Source organism: Phlebotomus papatasi, chromosome 1 (genome assembly GCF_024763615.1).
Source record: "Phlebotomus papatasi isolate M1 chromosome 1, Ppap_2.1, whole genome shotgun sequence".
NCBI lineage: Eukaryota > Metazoa > Arthropoda > Insecta > Diptera > Psychodidae > Phlebotomus > Phlebotomus papatasi.
This window is the reverse complement of record NC_077222.1, coordinates 44,973,465-44,984,161: the sequence shown is the minus strand read 5'-3', so window position 1 is coordinate 44,984,161 and position 10,697 is coordinate 44,973,465. Positions and strand designations below refer to the sequence as shown.

General features: G+C 33.4%; 1 protein-coding gene across 1 annotated transcript in view; it reads left to right on the top strand.

Annotated features, from left to right (window-relative positions):
• Positions 1-4,220, top strand: part of LOC129799355 (homeotic protein empty spiracles) — a 32,540-nt gene extending 28,320 nt beyond the window's left edge. Inside the window, exon 3 of the mRNA XM_055843171.1 lies at positions 2,892-4,220. Within this exon, the coding sequence (XP_055699146.1) occupies positions 2,892-3,104 (213 nt within the window). The 3' untranslated portion in view covers positions 3,105-4,220. The remainder of the gene's footprint in view (positions 1-2,891) is intronic.
• The last annotated feature ends 6,477 nt before the right edge of the window (positions 4,221-10,697 follow it).

Genomic DNA, 10,697 nt, shown 5'->3' with positions numbered 1-10,697 from the left:
CATGGTAGAAGTTCATATCCATAGAAAATCACCCTTCATCAATTTATTCATGCAATATGTTATTGTGACTAGAAACAACATTAACTGTCCCCATACAGATATATTGCTAATCACTTCCCAAAGAAGTGAATGTGTGTTGGTGAATGAGAGCAAATCGTTGAATTGGAGAGGGAAGAATGATTTTACAGGGTAGAGTTTCCAGATTAAGCGGATTTTTATGCGATGTGACGTTATTCGTTGCTAAATGGTGTGGAAAATTCAAATAAATTGATGGGAATGTTTTTTGGGCAATGGAAAGCGCTTGCGTACCATTGGTACTATTCCACCAGGCGTGTCCAAAACTTCTTTCGACTTGATCTTGCGCACATTTTGCCCCACTCTGAATTTCTCCAACTGCCACCCATTAATTCAATATTCATCATATCATGGTATTATGATGGAAAATAATTTGGAAAATCCTCTTATTAGTACTATTCACAGTTCTCAAAATCATGTAGACTGACATGAATGAGGCATCAATATTTCATGCCAAAATGAATCATAGAATATATTTTAAAATAAAAAATCAATATTTTGAAACTTGATTTTTTTATTGCTCGAACTGTTTACAGACAAATTTATATTAGCCTTTCGAGATTGTGACATTCTGAAATTTTCACATTGTAATCTCCAGGAAATCATTTTGTCACGTAGTTTTGCAAATTTAGACGATGTTTCAAGAATTCCTCCACACGTCTAGCCCTTGTCATAGCTAGCAGCTAAAAGGCTAGAATCAATGACTTGTGGTCTCCTCAGAGAGCTTTAACATCATAAGTCAACTTTTGCAACATCAACATGAGTTTAGCTTTAGTGCACATTTCTCCAATCCCTTAAAAATGCTGTTTCTTTTTGAAAATGTCTCAAAAATATCGTACATTTTTTAATGAATTTTGTAATTGTTTGGTCGTTGTATAAAGGCCGGCTTTGTATTCTTAAGTTATAAGTGCCTTTATTCATTTTTGTAATGTTTTTTGAAAGTCAAAAACTGAAGTGCTTTTGCTTAATTAATTTTGAAAAGTCTCTGGAACTTGTCCCAAATTGTTATAGATTAATAGTTATTTTTTATTAAAGTTATATTGTATTACTCCTATATTATTGATAAATCCTTCTGGTGATCTATAAATCGGTTCAAATGAATTAAGAATCAGTTAAAATGTATGAAAGACAGTGCAGTTAGAGAAACTTAACAAAATGCTCAAATTCGTGATCTATAACTTACTGGCTTTTAACCCAAGGTATATTCATGTGACTTAACTAATCTATCTGCTTATAAAGCTAAATTTTTGTGGAATTTCTTACCGAAGATCGTTTATTTAAGGCAACTGATCCATCGCATTTTGAAAAATACTGCGATTATATGTACATACTTTGGAACTTCCAGGACTTCGATTTTAGTGCTCTCCACTGTAATCGTTGTATTACTATAAGAAGTTCCGTTAATATTTAGTATATTGAAGCAAATTGTTTATGCCTCATAGGGAAAACTGTTACAATTTCAAGGATTTAGTAGTGTAGAGGACATCATTGTATTTTGGCGCGATTAGACACGTATTTGATATGAGAACCAAGTCCAAGATTTTTGCACCATAAAGCTATTACTTATTTTTTATTTATTACTTGGCACTGATAAAAATGAAAGGGTCAAATTGACCCTTTTCAACAAAAATGGATCATATTTGATCCTTTGAAAGGTTCACTTGAATTTTTTGAAATTTTGTATGTATATTTATCACGATAGATTACATTTTATCGTAAATTTAATACTCTTATTGTATTTCTCTCATCTGAGCGAACACCAAAGATGACATTTTCATTGTTTTTATACGTTTATTTCGGGCATTTCGGGGATAAATAGGTGTCAAAACAGTGACCCTTTCAAAGGTTCATCGGTGACCCTTTCGTTTTTACCAGTGCAGTGGGTGTCTTTATCTCTTTTCAACAGACTCCGTTATTAAAAGCTGAGATCTTTCACTTTTCTTCAAAAATTCAAGGTCCATTTTTAATGCTTGGGCTTTTAGCTCACGATCTCGAATATACCGCAAAGCGCTTTAATTAGTTTATAAATGTGGATATTCTCAAAATTTTAGTAAAACAATATATTAAAACAAATTCATCAAAACTTATCGTTTAATAAGCCGCACTTAAGAATATTTTTTTTGGATTGTGATTTCAGTTCACTTTTAAAAAGGTTTTGCTTTGTTGAAGGTTCACCAGGAAAAAGTTTTAATAATATTTTTTTTTTAAATTTGAAAAAAAAACATCAAATTCAAAGCTAATCTTGTGAGTTTGAAGAAATTCAATTATAGTGTCTAAGATCAATATACTCATATATTTACTGAAACATAATCTCTGTCCAAGACAATAACACCAATATTCATCCAGTGACGTGAATTGGAAGCAATAGAGAGATGTTTTGTGAAATAGAGAGCAATCTTTTGAGATTTACTGCATCCCATCACTGTGTTTGCGTACACACCACCGAGTGTATGTTCAATTTAACGTGCGCGCGAATCACATTTATATATTTCTCGTGGAATATTCCCTTCCAATCCGTTGAGCCAGTGATAAATGACTACAACCATTTCCGATTTATGCTCCTTCTTCCCTTCTATATATTGTACACATACAAAATGGTTTTATTTTATTTTATTTTTTCTCTATACAAGTACACGGAAAAAAATTATGTTTACAAATTCCTCCCTTAATGGTTCTCGCGCGTCGTCTGGCCTTCTTAGCAATTTGTTTTATGCAAATCTTTATGCTTCTCAAGAGAATTGTGGATTTTCCTTTTTTTGTAATGTTATGAGACACTTTGCTAAATATATTTCTCTTTTGAATTCTTCTCGTTCCAGGTAAAAGTGTGGTTCCAGAATCGACGGACGAAACACAAAAGAATGCAGCAAGAAGAGGATGCAAAGAGTGGCAATCCTAATAGTCAGAATCAGAAGAATCCCTCTAGTCCCGACAACAACAACGGTAGTCAACTCAGTTATGATGAAGATGAACTCATCGATATGGAGATGGACGATTGCCCAAGTGACGATGAGGGAGATCCCAATATGTGAGACAATTTCTTCTACCAAAACCACTTTAATCCTAGTGATGGCGGTGAGAGTGACGATTTAATCGTAATTGACTAAGCAACACCAACCGCCAACTTACATTTAATAGCTTCCGATACGAAATTTTCTCACCTCCTCCATAAACGGAAAGAAACTGGTGAGTAAGGGAAGAGGAGAAAACGTGGACATGAATTTCTGGGCATGTGACTGGTGTACAAAAATAACGAGATTCATTTGCTATCAAGTATCAATTAAATGAGTTCCTCAATTAGTAAGTGACATCGTATAATACAGCAAAATATTTAGCGTGTTTTACCGCAATCACATCACAAATTGATTGATGGATGATATGGTGTATGACGGTGAAAAAAAAAACAATTAAAAAAATATCAGCTTAAAATATGTGATACGAATTTGTTTATACCATATTGCTATAAACAAAACCTTTTCCGGTGTAAATAACCATCAACTTATTAAGTAATGTGTTAATTTAAATTAGGTTATAGAATACTCCTGAATTATGTATATTGCATTTGGGAGAGAGTGTAGAGAAGAAAATGTACTTTAATTAAAAATGTGCCAAATTTTATCTGACGCACTGCTGTAGATAATGACCAGTTTTTGCAAGGGCAATTGAGAAAGATGCGTTTATTTCTTCGCGAATTTATGCATTATGACGGGTAAAATGAACAACTACTATTTTCGATTGAGTGATGTAAAAGTGGCATTTAGCCTAAAACCATAACATTAATTAGCAAGCAATTTGCCCATTTCCCGTGAGCGTCAAACCATTTAAAACAAATTATCCAGGAGACTTATAAAAAAAAAAATACTATTGCAGCAGATACAAGTAATATAATAAATTTACTTGATAAAAGAATCTATGTATGTGTCAAATATAAATGATGAATGTGTAAATAGTAGAAATTATATAATAGAAAATAGAGGATTGAAATGAACATAAAGGGACTTCGATAAATAAATGAGATATGAGTTTGAAATTGAAGAAAAATGCCATCAAGAATGTACATTCTTGAAGAAACATTAAAAAAAATATGAATGTAAAATGTTTAGCAAATAAAAAGGCTCAAATAAAACCAATCTTTTTGAAAAAAAAAACAGTGGACTTTTTAATCGTAGGATTGAACTAATAGTAATAAAGGTGTTCTGTTTTTACATCAGGTTTTTACTTCTGTAAAGGCGTTCTTCAGAGTTTCGTGATAAACCCTTGTTTTTGTTAGAGCTCCCATTAACAGAAATCGAATAACAACACTATACTAGAAAAAAAGAATGGTTGATACCAAAAGACTTCCATGAAAACGTTCTCGTCAGACAACTGTATGAACAAACAAAAAGTGGAGAAATCGTGGAATCGAAAATTGGATTTTAATTACAGGGTGTAGACAAACTAAATGGGCCCTTTTCTCCCTCAAGTTCACCTCGAATTTTTTTTTAAAGAGCCTGGTGCTCACTATGAAATTATGAAGCTAAATACCCTCAATTAGGAATCATTTATACTCATCAAAAAAAATTACTAATGATTGATGGCTCGTTTGGAATTAATTAATTTCTCTATTTTTCTCGCGTGAAAACTGTGCGAAAGGTGAGGCTCTTTTGCCTAGCTTTATGAATTTCTGAGACTATCCAAAATAGCAATTGTGTAAAGGATGGAAGGTGAAAAGAAAGAAGAGGAGTTTCGGTGGTATGCGGCAATGTAATGTTCAACTTTATAATGTTATTACAATAAAATACCAGAAATTTTAAAGTTAATTTACGTTAATTTGTCTTAATTCACTCTCTCCATCTTTGACTACATAATTCCTTTCATATGTGTCTCAATTTTCGAATCACGGAACGCATCACGCGATGTAATTTATAAGTATGTACACATGTAAAATGCCACATATTAAATATCCACATCACTTGATGAAGAGTACGATGGTGTGGCAGTAAAAAAATCTTATAATAGACATTTAATAGTGGTAATCAGAATTAACATGAAAATAGCAGGCCTTCGGTCATTCACAATCCACTTGCAATCGAAAGACACACATCTTGCGGTGGAAATTGAAGAATCATAAGTGGGATTATATATTAAGAAACAATGATGTATCATTAACTAATAGCAATTTGTTATGGATTATCTCACACAAACTTTACACACGTTAGAAAGTTGAAGAAAGACGCCAGCAGAATTCGTTAGAACATCAAATCAACAATGTTAGAAAGAATGAGTTTTTGCTTCATTCCGGTCTGTATTTAGTTTATAAAGCAATTTATTTAAAGCTGAAAATTAACATTTCATCAGTAATAAAATAATATGATATTTCCATTGCTTTAAAAAATAACGAAAAACGTGAAGGGCAAAAGAAAATTTTACTTTAAAAAATGTGTAATTCGTCTAAATTTTATTAGGAACCATTAAAATATGAAAGCTCACAAGGATATTTAATCTATAATATACAGCATAACGTCAAATAATGTCTTTCTAATTCTTCGCAAATATCTTATAAGGCGTCTAATACGGGCTTCAGACCTGAGGCTTAGCCATATGGCTTAAATCCTTTAATTCCTTATCAGGCAAGATTTTTGAGGAAATTGCTGCCTTGGATTGAATATTAAAGGCAAATTATCCATTAGATTTTGAAAAATTAACAAAATTATTTGTTATTAAGATTTTTAAGGCTTTTGGGAACTGGGCTAAACCTCTAGTCTGAAGCCGATTTAATACTGCGGCCTCAGAAATTGTGAGCAGTTCTTCCAATTATAGTACTTGTGTCTGACTGAGTAATTTTTTTAATATGATTAACTCATTTGCAGCTACGCATTACATTCGCAAAATAGACGATTTTTGATATTTTTTCCTGAATTGTTGCCGGTAAAGGGTTTTTAGTTACTTAAATTGTATAAGTACTAACGTGAGAAATGGTATTAGAAATAGGAAGATGAAAATTCCTTCGGTTGCCTCAGGGTTTGTACATATTATCCTTTCACAGGATAGGAAAAACACGAAAATCTTTGCCAAAGCTTTCGACGCTAACAACTCGCCTTCCTCAGTGGTGAAAATCGTCAACAAGGTCTCTGAAATTTGTACTATTTTAATTCCTCCGCTCCTAATAAGGATTATTATGATTACAACATTTTTATGATTATTACATCAGGGAAACACAGGATTTTGCTGGGAAAACACCTCTCTGGACATTGATCACAGGCCACTTGTGATCAGTGTCTCTGACGCAATCGGAAACACAACCCTGACACAACCGGAGGAAGTTTCTACACTGCATTTCTTTGCAGGAGGGACATTATACATATTGCAACATAAAAACAAAATATTAAAATATTTTATATTTGAATCTTGAATCGATGCTATAATTCCTTAGAATACATTTGAATAGACCTAATCAAAAAAGTTGCATAGAAACTTTCTAAACGCACCAAACAGACTCAACCTGGTCCTCGAGGATGAGACTGAGAGTTTAAGATCATTTATTTATTATTTTTGAATGAATTTCCTTTACCTTATCCTTTACCAACAGATTTTACTGGATAAATATTCTCGAGGATTAACCTGAGCCTATTTTGGATCTCCTTCTTATCTTAATTATATTTTTTAAAAACACTTTTCTGTTAGCCTGGCTAAATAAATATTAATTGTTTTGTTAGTAGGGGAGAGCCTGCATGTTTGAAACACTTTTCTATGTTTTGACTTTAAGCAGTATTTTCAAAACTCACAAAATTATCAGGAAATTTTGTACAGTGCTTAGTATACTTACTAGTATAGACTTTACTCAAATAAATTGATTAGTGTTTTTTTTGTCAAATTTATTTAAATAATCATAGAATAATCTACCAAATCTTACACTACCCTCAAACATGCAGGCCATCCTCTACAGTCGAATTGAGATACTGACTTTTATATTCTAAAGTATGGTTTATTATTGAAACCTTTTTAAGGACGATTTGAACAGCAGTGTCTCAAAAAAAATTCTTCCAATGGCCTTCTAAAGTTATGAGTTGCTCTAAGAAGTCAGAAAAAGCGAGTTTTTCTGACTCTAAATTTTTGACCCTCTCGTCCTTAAAGGGCTAAATAGTTTTCTTGTTGATAAATGAAATAAATACTAGATAAATACAAAAAAATCAATTTTTCAGTGAAGTACTATCTTATTTAATAGAAAAGTAATAGAACAAAAAAAAAGGGTTTTTTAGTTAAATTTTCCAGCATGAAATACTCGACCAGAGTCAATTTACAAATCTCCCAATTGCTTAAGACTTACTGGAAAAAGCCAACTGGTGAAACTCTAGGAGAGCCAAAAAGTTATATTAAATGCAATTAGTAAGAAGATAATTCTATTACTTTATGCGATTATTTCTGATAATCCCATTGGAAGTCGTAGATACGTCCTTGCCGCTTAAAAGCCACATAGGGTAAGTTGGGTTTATCTCCCAGAGGCTAGTGACAGACTGAGCCTCTTTCTGGAGACTATCGATGTCCCTGTACGATTGGATTTTGTAAATTTTTGAGCGGCAAAACAGACAATTCTCTTTTTTCCAACGTTTAGAGAAGATAAAAATTTCATATTCTTGGAAAGATTTTTTTCTCGTCTCTCGCATCTTTTTCTTCCACCATTAGTGATTAGACAACGAAACAACCACACAGTTTGGGGTGATTTATGATGTCAAGGGGTTTAGATGAGCTCAACTTAACACGATTCTCGAGGTTTTAGCCAAGAAAGAGAGGTCTATTCACCAAAGATGTCATGTTAAGTTAATAAGGCAGTTATTTATTGTTGAAATACGTTTTATCAGTTATCCTTGTAAGGTCACTAATTAATATGCAGGATGAAGAGAGAGAGAATAAGGGAAAAAGGAAGAGTGATGTCCGACAATTTGTTCTCTTGCCATTGAGAATGTTTAAAAAAAAAAGAGTCGTAAATCATTTTAATTGGAATCTCTGAGTTTCCTCTCGCCATGGCGAAAAAAAAAGAAAGAACCCAATAAAATTATCATAATCAGTTTTGCTTCTTTTGGCCACTTTCTGCGGCAAAAGCACCACCAGCCAAATTCAATTTCGATCTTGCCCTCAGAGCTGTGTTTGCTGAATGCAAATTCCTCAGTGCCCACAAATATCCCCCATGGGAGCGGCTCATTCACTTCCAACGCACACTTCTGCAACGAGATTAGCAGAAAAGAAAGAAGTGCTAAGGCATAAAGCGCTTCCACCATTTAGGAAAGAAGCCGAAGAACATTAACAAGTTGAAGTTGAAGACTATTGTAGCAAAGCTTGAATATGTACTCCTTCAAAATGAACGTTAATTATTATTAACTCAAATATATGTATAATCTAATTCTAACAGATATCCAATAATTTAGATGAATTGCTTAAACAGCTGACATTGTTCAAAAACACATTTATGGAGAGAACAAAGGTTAATGAGTGAAATATAAAAGTATTCTAGATTCCTCCACAGACTGAAAGTTTCTATTATTAGGGTGAAAGGAACGTTTATTGACACTTTAAGAACTCGTCAGCACCTATTGACACCCTACTCTGTACCATTTGGGATATGAAATTTGAATATCTCTGTTTATAGTAAAACGTATATTACAGAAAAAACGTTATATTACTTATATTTTACTAGATACAATAAATAATTTTCAACATTTTGACAAAAGTGTCAATAGGGGTTTCCTGTCGAACAGATGTTCCTCTGACCCTATATCACCTTTTATTCCCTCTGGGCATTCAATGGGTCACGTGGTAGAGCACTCGCTCTATGATGCAAGTGTCTCGGGTTCGAATCCCCTATAGGTCACCAGGAATTTTTCTGGCGTTAAAGGTGTTCGGATTACATCCAGTGAGCTTCATTGCACTTGATTCCACGGACATGGGACTGACAACCTCATCCCATACAAGAAAAAGTAATAATGCATATGTCTAGAAATCCCCTTGCGGGAAGGCCTTGTTCCTTCATGGAATGTTGTGCTAGCATTATTATTATATTATTATTATTTTATTCCCTCTATCTAATAAAAAGGCATGGACAGATCAGTCCGACATTGTGAATTTATTGCTAATGAAAATTGTTATAAACCCATCACAGAATCAAATAATTGTGTACTTTCCAAAATTTATTTTATGTACTTTTTTTAGAAATAACAATTTAAAAAATGTCCAGTTACTTGAGAATTTAACATTTAGTTTCATTAGACGTTACCGTATATTCTTTCTTTGCTTTCTTTGTTTTTTTTTGATGCGTGAAATATTTATTAATTTGCACAATCACGATTTTGCAGATGATAGCTTTTCTCTGACAGAAATCTCTCAATGAGAATGCTGAAGTAAGATAGACATAGATCTTAATTGAAATTTTTCGGTTATGCCTTGAACGTAGAAGAACCCAAATCCAAACTTACAATGCTGTCTTTTTATCGGGCTATAGCGTGAAATGTTTGATCCAAAAGTGATGGTAGGAAGAAGAGAAAAGTCATTAGATTTAACAAATTATTATAATCAAACAGACAGTATGTTGGTATGTTGTTTTTTGTGCTCACTCATCAGTGAGAAGGCATACATTTCTAATTAGATTTGAGGCACCTTGGCAATATCATAATCTAGAATCATCCAGTGTATGGAGATTCCTCTCCTTTCAGACGATGAAAAATCCACTGATCACCGTGTGAAAAGGCCAAAAAAATCAATCTTTTTTACACTCCACAACTCACACATTTTCTCACAACATATTTGAGCATGAGTAGTGTGTGAATTTGAAAAGAGCCAATATTAACTTATACAGACGTCCGCTTAATGACTGATCAGTTATGATTACATTAAATGGTCGTAGATTATTTTAATGTGTTTCTCTGAATAAATTGAGACGAACACTGTGGAGTTATAGGAGGAGGCGATTATTTCAGCAGAGTTAGTGGCTTGTTTGTACATACCTCATAATGTTCAGCCATATAAACACGATTTATGAACTCTGTCACTTTATCATCCATCGAGGCACTGAGCCATTTGCTAACATCTCACACGACCAATCTAAGGCATTATGTGGCTCTATTGACTTCAGAAGATGCTCATACTCTTCAATGGCGGCCCTCATTTTTTTGTTACCATTGTGAGAAAAAGAATGGCTTATTACCTGGAAATTAGATAGTGTCCAGTGTTAAATAAACACAAAGTGAGAAAGGAGAAGAAGAACGAGAAAAAATAGGCGTAATTGTTACTCAAATTTATGGTATCTGCACAATTGTATCGAAAATTATTGCTTAATCACTTCACACATAATAAATTGGGTGTGATTGTGTGTATTTATCCGAGAGACTGTGGCTCACAAGACGAATCATTTTCGATCGCTGCATGTTTTCTCTCCAATTTTTTCTCTTCTTCTCACTTATGATCCCAGTTATTGCCAACATTCATCTCGTCCACTTAGCCACCATCTCCAAGAAAGTGCTGTACATCCACATATACGTGCTATGATATTATTTTAATAGAGACGTCTTATGGTACATTCGGTCGCAGCAGGACTCTGAGTCCCCTGCAAAGTTTGTTGCGTTGTCGGTTGTTGGGCGCTCCCAGCATTCATCGTC